Source organism: Amphiura filiformis, chromosome 11 (genome assembly GCF_039555335.1).
Source record: "Amphiura filiformis chromosome 11, Afil_fr2py, whole genome shotgun sequence".
Taxonomy (NCBI): domain Eukaryota; kingdom Metazoa; phylum Echinodermata; class Ophiuroidea; order Amphilepidida; family Amphiuridae; genus Amphiura; species Amphiura filiformis.
In genome coordinates, this window is record NC_092638.1 from 8,071,256 (window position 1) to 8,094,686 (window position 23,431).

At 35.9% G+C, this 23,431-nt stretch overlaps 1 protein-coding gene across 1 annotated transcript in view; it reads left to right on the top strand.

Annotated features, from left to right (window-relative positions):
* The window catches only part of LOC140164303 (cytochrome c oxidase subunit 6A, mitochondrial-like), a 16,311-nt gene extending 1,450 nt beyond the window's left edge, over nucleotides 1–14,861 (top strand). Inside the window, exons 2-3 of the mRNA XM_072187575.1 lie at nucleotides 11,970–12,121; nucleotides 13,476–14,861. Of these exons, the coding sequence (XP_072043676.1) occupies nucleotides 11,970–12,121; nucleotides 13,476–13,562 (239 nt within the window). The 3' untranslated portion in view covers nucleotides 13,563–14,861. The remainder of the gene's footprint in view (nucleotides 1–11,969; nucleotides 12,122–13,475) is intronic.
* The last annotated feature ends 8,570 nt before the right edge of the window (nucleotides 14,862–23,431 follow it).

Here is a 23,431-nt window from a genome sequence, read left to right on the forward strand (position 1 = left end):
GGCCGCATCATTAGAAAAAAAAAAAAATGTTTCAGTTGGTTTATTACACCAACACCTCTAGATATATTCTTTGCGATGTTGGTAATATGAAATTTCCAAGTTAGATTCTCATCAATTGTCACTCCAAGAAATTTGGTCTTATTCAACCTTTCCAGGATTACATTATCTAATATAATATTATTAGTAACATTGTACAATACGCGTGATGTTTTGTGATTTGTACCAAGCACCATATAATTAGTCTTGCTTGCATTCACTGATAGCTTACCTATCTAGTTAAATTTGGTGTCAAATTAAAGCTTGTGATGAGACCAATACAGTAAACCTTAAAAAAGTTGTAAAAAGTTATTAACATTTGAATAATTTGCATCTAATTAGCATAATGTCCGGGGTGGAGGAGGATCAGGAGGAGCAAATTTAATAAAAGTGACCCCAAGGGGTCATATGATGCAAGAGGTCCATTTCTTTTTTCACATTTTTACAATTCATTTTAAACTGCATACTATAACACCATACAATCATATTCCAGGTAATTTAATTTGCTTTGAGAAGCAATTTTGCATATTTTATTTTCCGTTCGGGTTACACATTGAAGTCAATGGGAAAATATGCCTTGAAAGAGGCTGGCGCAAAATCATTTTAATTTGATTGAACCCTATGATGTTATATATGTATTTAAAGCTCTGACTGAGAGGAATTCAAATATGGAACTTTTAAATATGTGGGGTGAAGCTAACTTTTTTTTTTAATTTGTCAAATTTTACATTTTTCCCCTAAAATATTTGGTATTTTCAGTTTCATAACTCCTTAGTGTTACACCCTGTGTCATTTTAAAGTGCATTTCTGGATTCCTTGGTTCATTTGCAGCCAGAAAATGTATACTTTTATATATGTTGGGTATAATATGTGAAAGATATTCATATCTAAACAAAAAACATGCAATTTTCATCTCGCGAAAACATGTAACGCATTACCGGCCCAACTCAAAACGCATGGCCACACATCATAAATAAGTGAAATCAGAATATTCTGAAAGGAATTTAGGTAGCGAATTCAACGACACTGACCTCGCAACAGCTAATGTTTTCATGTAAACATGGCGTCATTAGACATTTTAGCCTACGTTTAGTATCCTACTATCGGATCGTTGAAACAACGAAACCTCAATCCCGGCCTCATTCACGAATTCACTCACCTTCCTACACCACCAGTTGAAATAAAACTCGAAACATCCCGTGTTATTCCTCAAAACTACATGCACCTTCATTAATAAAAAATTTAAATCCTAGTAGAAATCCGTTATCGAAAATTGTTTGATATAAAACGTCACCAAAAGTAATTTTTCTGAAGAGCAGATACCGTGTGTCAAAATGGCGGCCGCAGTCGCATCCCCCCAGCTTTGTACCTGTACCCAGGTCACGGTATGTCTACGTGACGAACAGTCAAAGTCAGAGAACAGCGCAACCTGTCTGCTGTCATGCCGTAATGGCTCCGCCCAATGAACGGCGCTGTCAATCATCCTTATTGCCTTTGTCGAACAGACTTTTACGCAGGTAAGAGCTCACGCTGTCCTCACTTTTAGGATCAATGAGCGTCAGGCCGACACAATCTGGTTGTGTAGGAGACTATCATCGTGATGCCCACGTTGGAACCATTGGATTACGGAAGAAATATTCATACCAGGACTGAAGCAAATGTGGCCATTTCTATGTTTGTACCGGGCAAGTACCGGACATTTTTCCACACGGAGCTAGCGGAAAATACTGCAAATTCGTCCAAGGTAAGCAAAGGGTTGGGGATCGCATTTTAACTTTGACTAAACTGTTTCGGAGTTAAGGCACGCTAAAAGTAGACCATTTCGGGGCTGTATTTGGTGTACATGTGGCGTTTTGAAAAGAGTAAAAGCGACCACTTATTAAGCTATTGCTGAAGTATACCCGCCGAATCATGTACCAATACACAAGGTATTGGTACATGAGATCAGGTATATCATGCATAGGTATGCTACTGCTAGGTGAATTCAAATTTGCCATCAAACTGCATCATTTTATATATCAAATTAAAGCCCTTGAGTAAACAAAGCCAAATCTGAAAACCTTTTTTTCATAGCACTTTCCGTAGCAAAGTTACATCTTGTCAAAGATTGACTTTCATCAAACAATGTCAATGACTAGACTGCGGAACTCAGTCCTCAATGATAGTCAGTCATTTATCTTTTGGTTGTTATATGACTATCATTTGAGGGACTGAGTTGTTATAATATATCTTCCGAGGTGCAATTTCAGACAATAGCTGGGGATTAGTGGGGCAGAGGTTATCTATTGAATCCTTTCATGACCACTGAAGCATAGTCAAGTCTGCCAAGGACACTCGGCACAAATTGAAAGACCATCACAAAAGAATGCATGCATGTCAGGTCATCGACACCAATTTGGTGTTTGTTATGACACCAATTTGGTGTCTGTTATGCACCTCGAAATATGTACCTTAAAGTCTGTATCTAGTCAATGACAATGTACAGTTGTAGGTATCCTAGGTGAATTCAAATTTGCCATCAAACTGCATCATTTTATATCAAATTTAAGCCCTTGAGTAAATAAAGCCAAAACTGAAAAACATTTTTTCTTATTACTTTCCGTAGCAAAGTTACATCTTGTCAAAGATTGACTTTCATCAAAAAGTTTCAGCTAGCAAAATTCCCCAAAAGCGACATTTCGGGGTGTTTCTAGATCTTAGTCTCATTATGATAGCAGCTTTTTTAATGGAACTGCTATCCAAATCCTCTAAAATTCCATGTGCGAAAGTGACTTATCACCATAAAAATCATATATTTGGGTCAAGTGAAGTATAGAAAACATATTTATGTACGTTTCCTTCTTCGGCCAGTTGTTTTAAATTTCTATGTAAATATGCATTGACATTGTCGGCGAATTTGGCTCACTAGCAAATGTGTTAACTAAGGTTTGCCTGGGTTACCTGGTCAATGTGAAAAACTAGATTCAGCTATCAAATTTACGCAGAACGGCATTTCGGGGTGTTTCTAGATCTTAGTCTCATTATGATAGCAGCTTTTTATAATGGAACTGCTATCAAAATCCCTCTAAAATTCCATGTGCGAGTGACTTGTCACCATAAAAAAATCATATATTTGGGTTAAAGGCCCTTTCAGTGATTTCACAGGAACATTAAAAAAATGGAAATTTGTCAGAGTTGCTTAGAAATAAAGAATAAGTCTACAGAATTTCATTAAACCACTTTTCCCTGAATACATCGACAAATTAGTCAAAAACAGAAGTTTTAGAAAGGTTTTCTACTTCAACTCAGATCGACTCGAGAAAATCGAGATTTTCAGTACAGTCGCCACCAATCGACTGGAAAACTTCCTAGTCCAGTGTTTCTAACACTGGGAAGTAGAGTCTAAATTGATTTAAAACAGGCGCTTAATTTTTGTAGTAGAAAACAAAATAAGCAATTAAAGGGCAGTTACGTCACCGAGGCAAACTAACGGTCAATTCAAATATGAAAAACAGTTAAAATTGTGTATTTTGTTTAAAATAGTAGCTACTGATGTAATAAGTAGTAGAAACAATACGCAACGCGTGTTGGTATGGTGGAGAGTGGAGAGTGAGCTTCTTTCGATCTCGAGTCGGACTTTTTGTACTGTCAGTATCAAAAGTCCAGATTCATGTAAATGCTTTATTTTGTTTAAAATACACAGCTTTCGACCGAACCACTAGCAGGCTATGTTAGCACATCTATGCCAATTACAAAGGTACCAAAATCTGGATTTTGATGATTTTTACGATCGTCCGGATGAACAAATCACTGAATGGGCCTTTAAGTGAAGTATAGAATTAGAAAACATATTTATCTGTTTATGTAGGTTTCCTTCTTTGGTTTTATGTAAAAATGCATTATGTAAAAATGCATTGACATTGTCGGCGAATTTGGCTGACTAGTATGTGTTTGCCTGGCATACCTAATGCATGCATGCTCATGTTAGTCCAGACTAGACTCGCTGAGGCTCATGGACGCCGTTCCTATGTCCATCAGCCTCGTATTTCCCATGTGTGTAAATTTGATTTACACGCTATCTCTATGGAGATTTACGCTTAAGACTTTGCTCCGCTATTCCATTTTAACAAATTTCTTTGAAATTTGGACTATACATATAAAAGGTGAATAAAGATGATTTACGACGCCGTCTCTCTCACCGTGCCCCACAAAAATTATCACAAACTGAAATCAGTGAAATGTAACAAATGCTATTGCGCATGCGCAAACATAAAATTTACCAGTCATGTCAGTCGCACTAATATTGCTAAGCATTGAGGTCAGCGCCCAAAATGGTGAGATAAACCAGGAACACTTCATAATTCAGTCGGTGACATATGTGATGCGGGAAGATCACACGTACAATGCGTTAACGGCATAAGGTGAGAGGCGACAACAAGGAATATCCAGGGTTGCCAATGCAACAATAAATAAGCCCAAAATGCCAGCAATAAATACGGTTTGAGCGACTGGTAATCAGATAAAACAACAACAATGTCGCATGGCGTTAGAAAAAAGATATTTGGTTGTCCGAAATTTATATGAACTTCTTGTGCCGTAAAAAATAAGTTGCAAGTTTAAAAAAACATACACTGCCGTCAGTATTCACATGTCACACACCTTTACCTTTCCCAAACTCACCTTGTTGCTATCATAAAATATCAAATATATCCAAGAAAATGCAGGTTTAATGTCCATCATTTATTTATCATCAATAAATTCATATTTGTGCTGGATTTTGTGCTTAAAAGCATCAGAATTCCCCCGGGCAGAATTCATTCTTTTCAAGAAGTCAAAAGACGTAAACATCTCCATTGATAAAGTATCTCATTAATTATTCATGAGCTCAATGGGTTTCTATGGGTTTCTAATTTTCTATGCATGTCAGGGTATAGCTTTAGGGGGGTCTTGAAAGCTGTGATGTCAGAGACCTGTGTCAGAGAGAGGTCAGGTCACTCAGGTCATGAGGTTTTACCACGGGCCCGGCCATGTGCTAGCTAGCTTGTGTACATTGCACCAATTGATATTGCACACCTGGTAAGCTCTGGTAAAGGCCAAGGTTATCATGATGTTTATAAAATACTAGGGCTGTGGTCAGCACCATTTTTTATTGTCTACATGTCGATATAATTAGTATACCGGCGTCGACAGTGTGTCGACATAAAAAATTCTAAAAAAAAAAAAAAAGTTTTTTTTTTAATTTTCAAAAAATATTTTGGCCAGAAAATCAAGTTACAGGCCCAAACTGACTTGTTATTCAAGGTTGGAAACCAGAGAAAGACTGCTACTCAAAAAAAAAAATGCCAATTTTTTTTACGAGTTGGAAAAAGTTGTACATTTTAATTAGGCCTACTTTTGTTTCTATTGAACAGCTAGCAATGCATACTAATTCAATGTGTCCCTGACTGTTCAATAGAAGCAAAGGTAATCAAAATGTACAAGTTCATCCAACTTTGTAAAAACAAATTGGCATTTTTTTTTTAGCAGTATTCTCTGGTTTCCAACCTTGAATAACAAGTCAGTTGAACTATACTTGCTTTTCTGGCCACAAAAATATTTTTTTGAAAACAAAAAAAAAAAAAAAAAAAAATTTTTTTTTTTAGAATTTTTTTTGATGTCGACATGTCGGCATACGTGCCGACGTTGACATTATGTCGACATAAGGCATGTCGACCACAGCCCTATAAAATACTTGCTACAAATTTATGGGAAAACAACATTTTTAGTCATGATTTCTTCTGAACATTTCAAGATATATGCAATGCATTTTATGGTAAGCTTACTCTGTAACATTGGTACACATTTTGTTCAGCATTTTGGGTTGTCCGACGTTCATTGTGGTTGTCCCGGACAACCACTTATTTTGAACACTGACGTCACGCGTGAAACTATAAACGCTAAAATTGATGGCCACCTAATTTTCACATATATCGAAAACACACCAATATCATTATTAATCAGTGTACCACCCAAAATATCAATAATATTATTATAATTAAATAAAATCTTTTACATCATTGCTATTTGTATGATCTACTAGATTGCAAGTCACTTGGCTAATTCATGTAATTGTTGACATACTTGTGTCACGAAAATAGCATATGCCAGCATCAACGATATCATAACCATAGGGGAAAATACAAAACAGATTTACACATTTCAGAGATATAAAGTGTTGTCAGCTTCCTTCAGGAATAATTTATACAGTTCTGTATTTCTTTATATATATACATGTATATGCACATAGCGCATTAAAAAGTAAGCCATCTTTTCGAAACACAACAATATAAATCTGCCTCCCCTACACATACGGTAATAGAACATTCCCATCAATTAAGTACACCGGAAGTTCCTCTCATCTTACCGACGACTAAACAAATGCGACCAAGAACGGCACAAGGGATTTTGTCCTGAAAATTGTTTCATCGTGACGATCAGAAGCGCAAAAATTTATTTTTACTACGCTGCATATTCTGCTGGAATCAAAGTACATGTAAGGATCACATTTGAAGGTAAATAGGCCAAATATTGCAAGAAAATCTACTCACTAGGACTTTAGGGGGTATGCGTTGAGTACACGGCTATAGGGAAAACCAATAACTAGTCCAGACCGAATAATCAGTCCCCAATACAAAATTCACTTGCTGACATTAACCTGTCTGTGTATGGGGACTGAATGGGTTTCAACGGTACATTGAATGGTAAACATTATGTCACTTTTGAGTTGCACTAGTACTCACTTGGATATATAACCATGGAGGTATATAAATAAATGGAGAATGATCGCCAGAATTCTAATCTCTTAAGCGGAGATTATCCTATTACCTCTATTCAATGAGTCACCAAACTTGAATGACTAGCCACTTCAGCCAAGCTATTGATCTCCACGATGGTTATGAGACTCTACCATGGTTCATTGATCGTCACTCCCAAAATTTCCTCATAGGAATTGACCCTATATTGCCCCGTAACGGAAGGCTTGTAAAAGAGACTGTATAATGGCGTCAGCTAGTCAATTACTTATAGTTTCAATGTATGATTGTGCGAAAACCCGATGAAATTTGGATGTTCTGTTCTCAAGTTATGAAACTGTTTTCTACACTAGTTGTGCCGTAACTTGACAAATATACTTAGTTTTCATGTTCATATATTAAGCTTTTAAGGGGTCTGAGGGAGTTCAAATATAGTGCAAATGAAAGCAAAAGCGTTTTTCCTTCCGATTGTGAAAAAAAATTATGTTGGGCCAATTGAGTTAAGAGCGAGTAAAATTTACCGGAAGTACTTGAATTCAGGTAAAATCTTTTCATCATCATTAAACTTCTCATTTTATAATAAATAATTATCAGTATTTAGGCCTAAATGATTATTAATATTATTAGGGGCCATCATTTTCTTTGGAGGGGGTTCCAAATAGGCCTATACTGGGGGTCATAACTTTTGGAAAGAAAAATATGGGGTCATAGCCTAATTTAATTTTTCAAGAATCATGACCAAAATGTAGGGGGCCACAATATGACCACAGATATAGGCCTACAGATAGGGTGTGTTTATTTTATTCAAAAGACTGATTTCAATGCAATTTTTTGGCAAAAATGACATTTTGATATCAAATTTTCTGAAACATGAGCACTTTCCAATAAACATTATAAGTAACTGCATTTAGCACCCCATTGAAATAAATGACCAGTGAAACAGACTTAACAATGTAATCAGCTTAGCATAATCAATATCCCCTGAAATTGCATATTCAACAATAATTGGTCATAACCAACGTAGTACAAAAGATGCTTGGCTAGATCATTCTCCATTTATTTATATACCTCCATGATATAACACACTCCAAATTGTTGCTTGCATTATGATTAAGGGGTACTACACCCCTGGCCAATTTTGTGTCTATTTTTGCATTTTTTCTCAAAAATTATAGCACATTGGTGACAAGTAAGATATAATATATAAACACCTCAAAAGAAATAAGTCCCCCTCTGTACATGTCGTCATAACATCGTAAGGTTTCATTTTGTACCAACAAAACTAACTTTGAAATAATTATATGACTGTTTACTAAGTGTTGTGTGAAAATGAGAGATTTCCATGACTTCAGGGCTGAATGAGCCTAAATTGAAGGCAAAAACTGCCCTTTTCAAAAGTCACAAAGTAGGCCTATACTTGTCACAAAAGTTGATTCATGGCTTGTTACTAATGGAAAACCCCATGTGTTTGAGTGCAGTTTAAAATCCTCACCAAGTGAACATTTACTGTAATGTGTATCGATTCTTGATCATTCAGCCATGCAAATCCCCTTGGTGCAGAGTTCAGCACAGTGAGTTGTAAGATGGTCAGTTCCATTCCTTGTCCCAATACGCCTTGCAGTTAACAAGTATAGGCCTACTTTGTGACTTTTGGAAAGGGCACTTTTTGTCTTCAATTTAGGCTCATTCAGCCCTGCAGTCATGGAAATCTCTCATTTTCATACAGCACTTAGTAAACAGTCATATAATTATTTCAAAGTTAGTTTTGTTGGTACAAAAGGAAACCTTACGATGTTATGACGACATGTTCAGAGGGGGACTTATTTCTTTTGAGGTGTTTATATGGGCAAGGACTACAACTACTGCACTGAAAATTCAGCAACTCAAAGCAAGTAGTTATTGATCAAATATTGGTATTCCCTCATTTTTGACTGTAACTCCACAACTGTTGTCTGTGCTGAAATAAAATTTCCAGTGCAATAGTTGTAGTCCTTGCCCCTATATATACATATCTTACTTGTCCCCAATTTACTATAATTTTTGAGAAAAATGCAAGAATATGCACAAAATTGGGCAGGGGTGTAGTACCCCCTTAACCATGTAACCATCGACGCCCGGGGGGGGGGGGCACTTCAATTTGAAATGGATATAGGTGTAGAGCTGGCACTTTCGCACTAAAGGGGCATCCGGTGAGAGCAAAATCTAAAAATATGGGGTCATTGGGTGAGAGCATGATTTTTGGCATTCGGTGAGAGCAAAATGTAAAAAAATATGGGGTCATTGGGTGAGAACATGACATTTTTTTAAATGGAACTTTGGGTGAGAACCGAAACAGTGCCACAAAAACCTCGAAAATGGCTTAAATTTCTTTGTTTTTTTTTCAAAATAAGTAACAAAATCAGTGATAAATGAAACTTTCAAATTTAACTTGTAAAGGGGCGAGATGGCCAAGTGGTTAAGGCGTTGCGCTGCCGGCCGGGAGATACAATCGACGAGGGTTCGAGCCTTGGGCTTGCCTTAGGTGAAAATTCTCTTCCCTCCCAAAAAGTTCCTATATGGTCAGAAACCCTTCAATTCAGTTCAGAAATTTAATTGAAGAATTTCTTCTCGCTCCCATACACTGCTTATCACGTGCAGATATAGGTAGTGTATGTGCTTCGTCCGTGATTCGGAAGTCACATAAAGCCGTTGGTCCCGTGTACAGGAAGAGTCAAACCCTGTGCACGTTAAGTGTCAGAGCTATTCGAAAAGAGAAGGGGGACCATCCCCAGTTCTGATATCTGCAATCAATCCTAGGTTCCAGGATCGTGCATAGGTAAACTGTGCACGTAAAGTCTGTGCGTTGATACTCAACCATTTGAGGTAAGCACATATAAGGAAGGAAGGAAGGGTCTTTGGGTGACAGATCAAATGAAAAAATAGGGGGGTCTTCGGGATGGAGCATGTGTTCGTAAAAAAATATGGGGTCTTTTGGTGACAGCGATGCTGAAAAGGGGGGTCTTAACAGCCCTACATACGCGTCACCTCCAAAGTTGGAGTGCCCCCGGAATCGACGTCAAAACCATTCTACATGCATTCCTTGCACAAAAGGTATTTTTAAGCTTGCGTTTAGACACGTACGGCATCTTCCGCATGTTCATATTTATTTGTATATTTAAAATGGCTTGCCGAAGAGGTCAATGATTGCATTGACCTCATGCATTTAATGCATGCTATTGATCAGTCCATTTTTCAAATAGGGGTGTTTTGATCACATTGATGGGCGTGCTGACAACTTCATCAGGGGATAGTACGTCCCACCCCCTGACGCGGTTGGTATTTCCCTCAAGAAATAATGGAATATCCCTTGTCAATTTGCAGATGACACAGGTCATACCAGGTGACGGGTCATTACCGGGTCAACCATGATAAATTTTGACGGCCAAAACAACACAATGTGATTTATGATACTCTTGTTGAAGAAAGTTCTGGCAAAAAATTCACTTTTTCAGTGCACATCGAGAAGTTTGAAGTATTGCAGAAGAGTGAGAAATCATGTATAGGTTCACACAGTAAATTATAGAACATCATAAACGGGTGAAAATTAGCATGTAAAATGAGAAGGACAATATGGAGCAGCGTTAGTACGGCACTAGTGTTAGTCATACTCACTCATCATTCGGCGTGGGTCTCAACTGTTTCCATTCGAAATCTTGATGCCAAATTGGACAAAAGAAGCACATGGTCCTACTTCACAGTTTTTTAATCCCCTATTCATGTTGCTTGAATCACTCTATTGTGGACCATCCTTTTGATACTTGAGTATTTGGACAAGCGGAATGTTTTGACAGGCCTTATGTCTACCTCTCTGTTTGTTTGTAAACAAACGAGGAGGTCGAAATTGTCCTCCTCGGCGAATACGAAAGGCAGCGTAATAGTACGTCACCAGAACACGATCATGTCAGAAATTTATATTTTGTTCTGAGTCTGATTATTCGGACTCGGTGATCTTTTCCTTAGACCACCCTTGCTATTATGTCTGGTTCTATACAGCAATACACAGTGTTGCTGTCTGGTAAGCAGGTACGAATAATTCTGTGTGAATTGAGACGTCGGAGCAGGTCAAACACAGAGGACTAGCCTACATCCCGTATCCTACTATCACTCAGTTGAAACAAACAGATATCAAAGTTTCCAAAAACAACTTTGTCATTCCTCAAAACTACAAGTTACTTCATTAATAAAAAATTGAAATCCTTCTATTACCTGTTATTGAAAATTTTGTTTGATTTATGTCAACCAAAAGAACGCACGAGTCGAGTTCAGTTGACCAAAATGGTATCTCCTGCCTCCTGGTTACCTCAGATATGACGTCAGTATCAAGCTGTACAATAATTATGATCCCTGCTAGCTGCTGGGGGAAGGGTAAAGGGGTGGTGATTTTTGCATTTTTGGGCATTGTAAAAATTTGATTCATTTCAGGGGTGAAACAATTTGCTGATTTTTTAGGTAAAATAGGTAAAACTAAAAGGCAAATTCAAATTATTAATGAAATTTGTTATCAAACCGCATCATTCTATCAAATTAAAGCCCTGGAGTAAAGAAAGCCAAAACTGAAAAACATTTTGTCATCACATAGCGCTTTCCGTAGCAAAGTTACACCTTGTCAAAGATTGAATTTTGTCAAAAATGTTCAGCCACTTATGTAAAACAAAAAAATTGTTATTTTTTCATCATAGAAAAAGCAAAAAAAAAAAAACTTTTTAGATGGTGATACCCCCCCGTAGCCTGTTCCCCGACCCCTCACACTCCCTCTGGTGTATTTATTTCTGGGTGTGTAGGTGAGGGTGATGTATGGAAGTAAGATGTTTCTATTTGTATCCATACCAGTCATGGGGTTCTGAACAATGGTTTCTTCTTAATTCAGTTTCATATTTGATGTGTATAAATAATAGGTGAGGGGGATGTATGGACGGTCATGAGTTTCTACACATGGTTTCTTCTACTCTATTATTTGTTTATTATTTTTGTTTATTTGTGTGTAGGTGTGGGTGATGTGTGGAAGAAGATGTTTTCTATTCTTGGTCATACCAGTCATTGGGGTTCTGCAGTGTGCGCATACAATGGTTTCTGCACATAATGGTTTCTATTAATTTGTTTTCTTATTTGTTTATTTGTGTATAGGTGAGGGTGATGTGTGGAAGAAGATGTTTCTATTCTTAGCCATACCAGTCATGGGGTTCTGCACATACAATGGTTTCTTCTCTGAGGAGGCTAACGCTGAACATCACAGAGAGGAGTTTGTACCATACAGCCATTTAAGAATTAGGGTTAGGGTAAGTTGAATGAACATGCACTATGGGCCACAATGACCTCATCCCAATGCCATAGTTCAATAACCTCAATTAAACGATCATAGAGCAAAATTTGACCTCAAGTTGCGGAGTAGGAGTTTGTGTACCCAAATTTTCAAAGGTCATTCAGTAAATGTGCAACTGTATTGGGGTTAAAGAAATGTGCCCTGATAGATGAGCATGATGTGGATCCTAGTGATGGTATGGGAATAAAAGTGATTTTTAACCTCATTAATATACGCGAGACATGTGATCCAATCATTTATTTGCCAAAACGCAAATGCTGAACGCGGTTACTAATTTATTCAACAGTGGACCTCCGCACCTTCAGCATAAATATTAGTAACCAATGTGCGCGCCGTGTTGTGCGTCGAACAAATTGGGAGAGCGCTGGCTGCTGCATTTGGATTGCGAGCTACCATATTTGCACCGATTGTGATTCGCACAATTCTATTATTGATCGTCCTGTTTTAGCCTGATTGATTTTTGGAAGGGCAAAATGTAAAAATTGTTTATTTTTGAGGAATATTGTGTGTTATTTTGTAAAGTAAAGAGGTGAAAGTGCTTGATAAATTTTGTGACTAATTTTGTATTTTTCTCCAAAAATAGGTACACTCTGCTAACAAAAGTTATGTATATTATAGGGGCAAGGAATCCAATTACTTCACTGAAATTTCAGTGATTCAAGACAAGTGGTTCATTATACAGTGGAAACTCATTAACACAAAGTTGTGCAGAATTAAAATTTTACTTCTTGTTATCAGGAGTTTGTGTTATCCAGTTCTAATAACATGTGAAATGTATGCTTGGGAATGTAAAACATACTTAGAACTTGTTATCAGGAACTTGACATGTTAAGAGGGTTTGTGTTAATGAGATGCCACTGTATATGTTAAGAAATGAGGTGCATTTTATTGGTTCCTCTTTTCTTATCATAAATAACGTATCGCTTGTCTTCAGTCACTGAAATTCCAGTGTAGTAACTGGATTCCTTGCCCCTACAATATACATAACTTTTGTCACCAGTGTGTTATTACTTTTTGAGAAACATGCAAAAATAGTCACAAATTTATCAAGGGGTGTAGTACTACCTTAAACTACCAAGTGTGCTGACAAACTGTTATTGACTCTTTGTACACATGAAATGGTCTGCCGGATTACTCAATACCAGGACCAGTGAAATACACACCTACATTGTACGTCTTCACTTCCAAACAAGGTGATGGGAAGTGTATGAATGATCTTTTGGGTCTGCCTCTGAACTGGTGATTTACTAGCTTGTGTGCTTTCTCTTCATTCAAAATAATGTTGATGTTTTCTTTGTACCCATTTACAGCGCTTTCCATGGAGCGATGGCAATCACTCGCTATTCCACTCCCACTACAACGCTCTACCAGAAGGCTTCGAGGATGAAGAGCACTAACCTAGCAACGTCACTAGTCAACTTGTGCTGTGATCTACAGAAATTTGGATTTCAAGAAATAGATTGGATAAATTAAATATTATGATGATAGAAATTTGCTAACACACTAGTCTCTTTGAAGATTATTGATTGTGTTTTAAGTGTTGTATTTGTAATTTCGTATACTGAGAATGAGTTTTGCAGCAGGATTTCAAAAACACTCATTTTGTAATGAGATACATCAATATGATTATTGTGTTACCAAATTTCTACCATTGTGTGTGCATGTTTTATGCAAAAGTTTGACCGTGTTGTTGTGTCACCACAAACTGTTTAAATGTTAAAAAGGAAATTTGATCGTATCACACTACTCTCTTTAGTAAGCTACTGGAACGACAAGCGAATCTTCGCACATATGCTCAATTATTCATGATTTTATATGGACGTACTTCAAAATATGTAATGAATTGATTTCTCCATAACCTTTGACCTGTACTGTAAAATAGACCATACCATAGTGATTCAAAATCCTAAGGATAAATTTTATAAACTGTTAACAGTAGTTGCCAACTTGATCTTTAGTAGTTATCATGATTATCACCATAATCAGTGAACTGCATTGAGGGATTTACATGTAGTATTATAATAACATGTGAATTGTTTGTGTACTTGATAGATGGCTATGAACATGAAGCCAAAAAACAACATAAGATAACATGTACATGAAGTATATCACACAAATGAATTACTGAATGTAGAATTATTTGTGCAATAGATGGGTGCCTATGAAGGCGATGCTTAAATAAACCAGCAAAGCCTACAGTCAATCTGTGCTATTGTACATGCTACAAGGATACTGAAATGTGTATGTCTTATATCTATATGCAGTGTATTGAGCATGTTTAGTGCTTGCAACTTGCAAGTTGTCATCAATCAATCTGAAAACCTAAGAAGTATAACTAAAAGCAACTTTTGTATGCACTGTACAATATACTAATGTTACTACAAGTCAATCTGTAATGTATGGATGGGCTCAGCTTGTCACTGGGTAAATTACGATCTTAGCCATGACCAAAAAAAACCAAAAACCCTGTATTAAAGGCATAAGGCAAATACTACTCATGTAGAATTCGTATTCCTAATATTGCAATAATCTTACCAAGAAGTAGTTACGTTATATACCTAAATGCTTCTCAGCTTCTGTGAAATGTGTAACCTACCTGAAGTTTGGTGAATGTAATTGATTCTGCTTTAGCAAGATAATGTGGAGTGATGTGGTGTGATAAAAAAAATTATTAAAATGTTGAAAAACAAACAATATCCCAGTATTTTTTATAGTCTTTTGTGATATCCAAGCATGAAAATTGAAAATTTAACAAACTTGGTATTTTCCGAGTGGCAGAAGTCCCCATCATGAGTCCTTGTGATGTTGTGGTGATGTGTCCATACATAAAAAAAATTCAGATTTAGTATTGTTCAATTTTGTGCATGCATGCTGAAATTCACTTTTAATTACATTTGGATATTTTGCTATTATCTGTTCAGTTCTCACCAGTTCCATTTAAATGACAGGGATGTTGGGGGTTCAACTCGCATGTTTATGGGCTGATTCAAGAAATTCAAACAATCCAATTCAACCGGTCTACTTGTTCTTGATGTGTCAAAACATGGAATAAATTTGTCATTTTTGGTCTGTAAACATACACATCTCTTGTGATTTCTAATGGACTAGCCCAAATGCACAACATTTTCTACCAGGAGAGGTGTGATAGTGTGCCAGTCTGAAGAGGCAACTAGGCGCACAGTAATATGCGGATTTAGGGTTTCTCTACCGGAAGTCAATTTGTGCCGAAATTCCTTTCCCCAATGCAATATGCGTATTGCATAACAAAGAATATTGATTTCACCGAACTGTATCTATTGTTATGCAAAACGCTTATTGCATTAATGGGAAGGAATTTCGCACAAATTGACTTCCGTAGAGAAACTCTAAATCTCATGTATTGTATACATCCCCAACCAGTGTTTCCTCCAATGATATTGTTGTTGGGCCAATTTGACACATTTTTAGCCCAAGGCTTGGGCCAAAAATCTCAATGAATGCTCAAATTGGACTGAAAACCTATATTCCCCCTTTTCTTCCTGGAAGGCTTTGTCCCAATTCCGGCACGTCCTGGGCCACACCCACATGACCTCAGTGGGAGTAATGTCATTATTTTACTTCCTTGTCTAAGAGGAAATGGTTTAATGGGGTACTACACCCCTGCCCAAGTTTGTGCCTATTTTGGCATTTTTCTGAAAAATTATAGCACATTGGGGACAAGATATGTAGATTATTATAGGGGCAAGGACTACAACTACTGCACTGGAAATTTTGTTTCAGCACAGACAACAGTACTTGGAGTTACAGTCAAAAATGAGGGAAAACCAATATTTGATCAATAAATCAATAACTACTTGCTTTGAGTTGCTGAATTTTCAGTACAGTAGTACTGTTGTAGTCCTTGCCCCTATAATATAAATATCTTACTTGTCACCAATGTGCTATAATTTTTGAGAAAAATGCAAAAATAGACACAAAATTGGGCAGGGGTATAATAGTACCCCCTTAATGGTGTTTAATGATGGGTCAAAATGAACTTTTGGGGAGGCATTAAACTTGCATTGAAACACTACTGACACAAGATATTAATATGATAACTGCACAAAGCAGTTGGTTTTTAATATTCAATTTTCTTGTTGTTCATATCTTTATGCCTGCACACATTCAGGCATAAGAACAATACAAAAATACTTTTCATACAAGTAACAGTACCACAATTCATATATAGGTTTTATACCAGGTAAGTATGTAGCACAAAACAAAAGTGTGCAGTGTGAAGCACATAATATTATGTTGATTGTGAATCGGGATAAGGGGCCATACAGACTCCAAATAGTTGATGTAGAATATTTGTTCAACATGTAATCATTATTCAATCCACTTTATAAAATTTGTATTATATTTAACAAATGTTTGTTGGAAATATATTATCTATTTTAATTTTATGTCAACAGCCATTCATTGGAAGTTAACCATGATTACAAGTATATTGGAAATAGCAAAGACATGTTGCATCAAATACTCTACTTTGAATAAGTAGTCTGCAGTGGACATGGAGCCCTGCACAGGCTCTGCACTACTATTGGCATGAAGGCTGGTTACAAATACTCAACCAAAAGCCCATGATCTAAATAATTAAAGCCATAATGTACAACCTTTTGCAATGAAATTGGTTAATTTTTCCAACCAGATTTTTTGGCATAATTGTAACCTTTGCACTTGTCCCACTTTGCACCCGTTTGGAATCAGATAATATAATTATGTTGTGTTTATAGAATAATAGAACAATGAATTAATGTCCACATTACAACATTAAATCCTTTATAGAGCTCTGTGTTAAATGACCAAGACAGCTTTCTTTCATTTTACCTCACTATTCCAGCTTACAATGGACAGAAAACTTTCCTAGAATTATTGCTTATATTATTTCATTATTTTTGGTGAAGGATATGTACATTATGGCTTTGACTATTAATTTCTTAAGTGAAATTGAAACTCAGGAAACGCATCATATATGTGGGTGCACAAATGTGACCAAAAAATAGGGTTAACATTTTCATAACATTATGAAAAACATCTTTAAATGTTGCTCAAACTCCCATGTTTTGTGAAAAGATATTTTCCAATATTTGGTCAACATCAAATTATAGTATTTTTGACAAAACCAAATATTGTATACCTTTATTAGGGAACAAACAAAAAGTTTGATGATGTCCTATCAACTAAAAACAAAAATGCCTTTATATTAGGAAGCTGACTCCCTCCCTGAAACGTAAGCATGAAATGTTGACAATTCTAATCCGAAAAATCAACTTAAACCGATATTTTTAAAAATATTCCAATTTTTTTAACCCAATCCCCCCTAACTAAAGGACTTTTATTTGTAGGGTGTCATCAAACCTTTTGTTTGTTGTAGTTTGTTCCCTAGCTTATCGTCTTTTTATAGTCTGACATTTAAATATTATTTAAGAAATATAAAAAAACTGTTTTAAAATAACTCTAAACACCTGAACAAAGTAATCAACTCACACTTCGTTGAACTAACCAATACAAATATTTTCCTGGTAAACATTAATGCTTGTTTCCAGAATATGAAAGAAAAAACAATCATCTGTTCTTAAAAGTTTTCATCACACAAACTTTACTCAAAATGAATTCACTGCTAGTTAATCCAACTGGAAGGTCCCTTTCTTTCCACCATACATTACACAGACCATAGGAATGGAACCTACATGACACCAAAGGAGGAATCCTTGGGCTGTAGTTACCATCATATTATGCATATCATCATGATCACCGCATGCATACTGACACATTACACATAACTCTAAATCAGTCCTTTTGTATCATAATTACCACAGATTGTGACATATATATCTCTTATACCTGCAGAGCACTTTTGCCATTATCGCAGCACGTTTGTTTGGATATTTTGGCTGTTTCAGCCACTCTGGCTATTTACGCCATTATCTATACCGCTACATTTTACTTACACAATACATTAATTTGTCCGAAACATTACAATCATCAAAGAAAGTTTTAGAAGCAGGAGGAAACCAGAGAAAACATGGAAGTCGTCAGGAACCGTCAGGTGTAAAACCTAGTACATCAGCAGTGTAAAGCGAGTACAGAACTCCTACATTAACCCACTGCCCTCCCCTGCCCACGTAAGGCATTTCACAGGTTATATGGACGGTTTATATCATTTTGTATTCAGCAGTATGCGTTATCACAATGACATGCTCCATGATTGCATAACAATCTATGTAATTATGATGGCTGGATGAAGAGAAATCGGATTCCCATTTTGTTGGACTAGCTATTAATCTCTAAATTTCCTAATTCTTCAACATTATGTGATGTACAACAAGAGTAAACGCAAAAGTAGTAAACAATCAGTGATTGGCTGATGGCGATCATGACATCAAAATGGTTGACCCAATTGTCATCGAGCCCATAGAAGGGTCATAAACTTCGCCTCTTCTACGTGCTCTATGATCACCATCGCCTACCCGGAACTCTTGAAGAATTAAGAAATTTAGTTTAGTTTTGGGCACTTGCCAATTTACAAAACATTTCACATTACATGTGTTGTATCAAAAGCACTTGTTGGGCTATTCCAATTGAAATCCACACTCCCCCTGTGGAAGATTTTAGTAATATCTTCCACAGGGGAGCAAGTTTTTCAAATGTAATTGGTCAAAATTAATCATTTTGAAACCCATACTCCCCTTGTATTATGGCTTTACCTATCTTCCACAACTGGGGTGAGTATTTTAAATGAAAGTTACCCAATTGTGTATTCTATTCAAAACTTATACTCCCTCTGTTGAAGACTTTAGCTAAATCTTCCACAAGGGTAGTGTGGATTTTAAATGGAATAGCCCAATATGTTGGTAGAAAGTGATTTGGTGTACTAATAAGCAGGTGAATTGTCAGTATCAAATGGGATGGAAGTAGTATGGAAATGATAGAGGCACTTCAATCCATCTTACAGACCAAGTATGGAACAGTTTGTGTTACTCTCTGCAAAAAATAATTATTACTGTACTGACGCGAGTATAGTCCCACCCCGTTTTTGGGTGAACATTTTTCAAAATTGGGGGTGGGACTATACTCAATTTTAATTTTTTTTTTTTTTTTTTTGAATTGGGGTGCATTTTGAAATCATTAATAGAGTATGACATGAATACAAATTATCAACTTTCATATTAAAAATACAAAACATCTTGAAATTTTTTATTTTTTATTTTTTAGGTCAACCATGAATGATTTTTTTTATTTACAATTTCAGGAATTTTTCGAAAAATGGGGGGTGGGACTATACTCGAAGGTGGGACTATACTCGCGTCAGTACGGTACTAATTTGTGACCATCCAAAACAATGTGACCATCCAACACAAACCCAGTGTCCGGGCCCAGTGTAAAGTCGACACTGCTTATTATTCAGAGATATGGAATTACAGAAATCAATAGAATTTCAAGAGTAAAATTGACTTTTGAGCACTTATTTCCAAAGCAGTTATGACAAGTGATATGTCATTTTAAAGCTTGTTTAAAGCTGCGATCACATAGAAGTATACTGCGCTATATGATAAACGCTCATTCGATCAGGCTGAGTTCACATAGTATACTCCTATGTGAACTCAGCCTGATCGAATGAGCGTATATCATATAGCAAATATGTATAAAGTACTTATAATGTGATCGCAGCATTTTTCAACTTATATGATAATTCAAGATACTCATAAGTGACTTTACAGTGAGTTTCGTCATGGATGGTCATGTTTGGTTTGGAAGTCCATAACAAGAACTTTGGGTATATCATGGTCAGATGAGTACATTCCTACATTGATCTTGATTTTGGACAAGGATATATTTTCAGAGAGAACAACACAAACCATCCCATAATGAGTACTCAACACTCGGAGAAGATAAGATATCTTACCCTTCCCAGAATCCTTTGCAACATGATGCATCACCTCATTACATCAAATGATGCTCATATTATTTTGTACAGGTTCCCTTTCTTTTCATGTTGAGAATAGACTGGTTAAACATGGGTCGATAGTCAAGAAATAGACAAGTTCTGCACGATTTGAGAGTAAATCAGTTCAGAAAATTGAAATGGAAGAAATGCATTGTGGGAAGTGTAAGATATCTTGTGTACTTAACGCTGATAATATACATTGAAAATCTCAACTTTCAATAACTACACACAATTCACAAATTACACATACAGGGTGTCACAAATTTGCCATATCTTGACATATTTGTTGAACCTGATCACATCACAGGTGATTTTATGATTTTGAAACACCCTCTACATATATGTAGCAAAAATTAAAAGCATTTCCATCTCAAATCTTTAAAAGTTTCACTTAGGTGTTTGACCTAATATTATACAGTATAAAGCTTTAAATACTGCTGATATATAAATTATGGTTCTGTACATATGGCATCTTATAAAGTCACTACAAGTGCTCATATTTCAATCAAACAAATGATAGAGTTCAAAAATAAAGAAAAGCACATATCTAATTTAGAAAAAAAAAGAAAAAAGAATGTGCTCATATTGAGGATCAAGCGAGTCGAACAGGGCCACAGTTGCCCCAAATTGAGTAATTTAACGTACCGTATTCATTCCAATGCGCTTAGCAAAGTTATTTTGGGTGGGCGCTTATTTTTTTACCTGGTTTACCTAATTTTTTTGAGTGGTTCGATTATTAGAGATGAATTTATGTATGTTATAAAAGGGTCCTGAGACGTTCTAGTGGCTTTTCTGATGTAGAAAATGTATTGCAAGTTTACACCAGATGTGAAGTCCTCCAGCTATTTCACTATATCAACATCTATCTGTCACTTCAACATTAATGGTACCCTTTAGCAAATTTAATAAACCCTGGGTGGGCGCTTATTGGGGCATGGGCGCTTATTGGAATGAATACGGTATTTCTTTATAACCACATGATAACATCACATTAATTTTGGCAGAAAACATCATTTTGGTCACATAAATGAAACATATCTCTGGCGTTCAATTTTATCGGGGTAAAAATATGAGCTTTCTTCTGATACCAAATCTTTTAAGTTTTGATGAAAAAAAATAGGGGATAATGCTGTCAATTGGGTCACGCCCCTTCAACAGTACCATTTTGTCCTTTGTATTTAATTGCTTTTTGCTCTGTATTTTTGGAATATCTTGATTTCTGTTGCCATGTTTGTCCTGGTAACAGATCGTATGTACATGATTTCCAGCAAGAGTCATGCTATTAGCTACTCCAGATGAAATCCATATACCCCCTATGGAAGACATGACCTTAATCTCCCACAGGGGGTGTGTAGATTTCAAATGAAACCTTATTTGAAATTCACACTCCCTGTGTGGAAGAACAAGTCATGTCTTCCATTGGGGCGTATGGGTTTCAACTGGAATGGCAACAATAAACTTGATATAATTGATACAGCTTAAATATTTTGTGAACAGTATACTTAACAATCCACTTATCATAATTGCAACAGTTATATGATCAACAATACATTTTCTTCAGTTTTTAAAGTAAATGGAGGAGAAAATCGTGTACATAAATATGAAAGCACAACACCTGACAAAAGCCTTCTACAATATCATAGTAAATGAAATTATGACCCACTTGTAGTGACTAATATTTTTCCGTTTCTGGCAAGATTATTTATATAAAGCTTTGTATCTTTATTGACAAAATATACAAATGAAGCACAAATATAAACTTTTAAAAGAGTACATACATCAAACATATATGTACAAGTACAAATTTAAAATATAGTTGTTATCTGAATGGTCCTTTGTTAACAATATCAATGGGGAGGTTCTGTACTAATTCATTATTCTGTGGCCCTATGCATGAACCTGATATCCAACAACGGGCTAGTTCATTTAAATTCTACACTACCCCTGTGGAAGATTTAGATAAAGTCTTCCACAGAGGGAGTATGAGTTTTGAATAAAATAGACAATTGGGTAACTTCCATTTGAAATACTAGATATTGTATACTCATAATACAGGGGGAGTATTGGTTTCAAAATGATTAGCCTTGACAAATTACATTTGAAAAACATACTCCCCCTGTAGAAGATATTTCCAAAATCTTCCACAGGGGTAGTGTGGATTTCAACTGGAATAGCCCAATTTCACAATTTCTGAGTTGTAGTCATGGATGTGTAGAGTAACAATATATCTATCTTTGCTAAAAAAAACACCAAACAAACAGTCTGGATAACCAAACTTTTTAGCTATAGAGGGTAGTATTATTTTTCTCACATAGGTTCATTCACTGAGTAAAAATTTCAAATTGATTTTTCTCAGTTTAGTGTCTGTGTGGGATATCAGGTCCATGCATGGAGCCACAAAATTTTCCTTTCTTTGTCAGCAGCACATTTGAGGTGAAGATTTTACAGGTGTTTTTCAAACAATGTAAATACAAAAAGAACATAGATAACACCAATGTGTAAAATCTTGCATTTAAAGGCCTATTCAGTGATTTGTTCATCTGATGGATCATAAAAATCATCAAAATTCTGATTTTGGCACCTTCATAGATATGCTAACATAGCCTGTTAGTGGTTTAGCCGAAAGCCATGTATTAAAGACAAAGTAAAGACATTTTACATGAATTTGTAACAGTTACATGTATTTGAATGGGGCTTCGACTTTGTCAATACTGCTGTTTTCTTTGTTTGTTTTTTGCCAAATTTTTTCATTTCAAAAATACCTAATGACAATTTTAATGCCTTAAGGTGGCTGTGTACTCTCAGACATGCATGTAGTAAAAGTGCAATAACTTTGTAATTATTCGCATAAGACATATAAAAGTATACATTTTTATGAAGGCAAGACATCAATAAATATTAATATAAATACAGATTTGGGGTAAAAACAACAATTCTGAAGAAAATCACAAAAAGTGAGTTTTTGGCAATATTTGTTAGGTACATCATAACAAAAAACACTCTTTCCAAAATATTTTAATTTGTTTTTAGCTCAATCTTGAGGCTCCATTCTAAAAACGGTTTTTTATTTTTTGATATTGGCCTTATTTTTGAGATATTGACCATATAAGGCATCAAATTGAACTTTTAAAATTCACAAACGCTTATTTGCACAAAGTGATGCCTAAAATCGGAAATAGACCAAAATAAAAAAAAATGAGAAAACCGTTTCTTGAGTCGATCATGCTTTTACAATGATCATATTTGCTTACCTATAGATGCTGTATTTATTGAGTTATCGTGTACCTAAATCGTCAT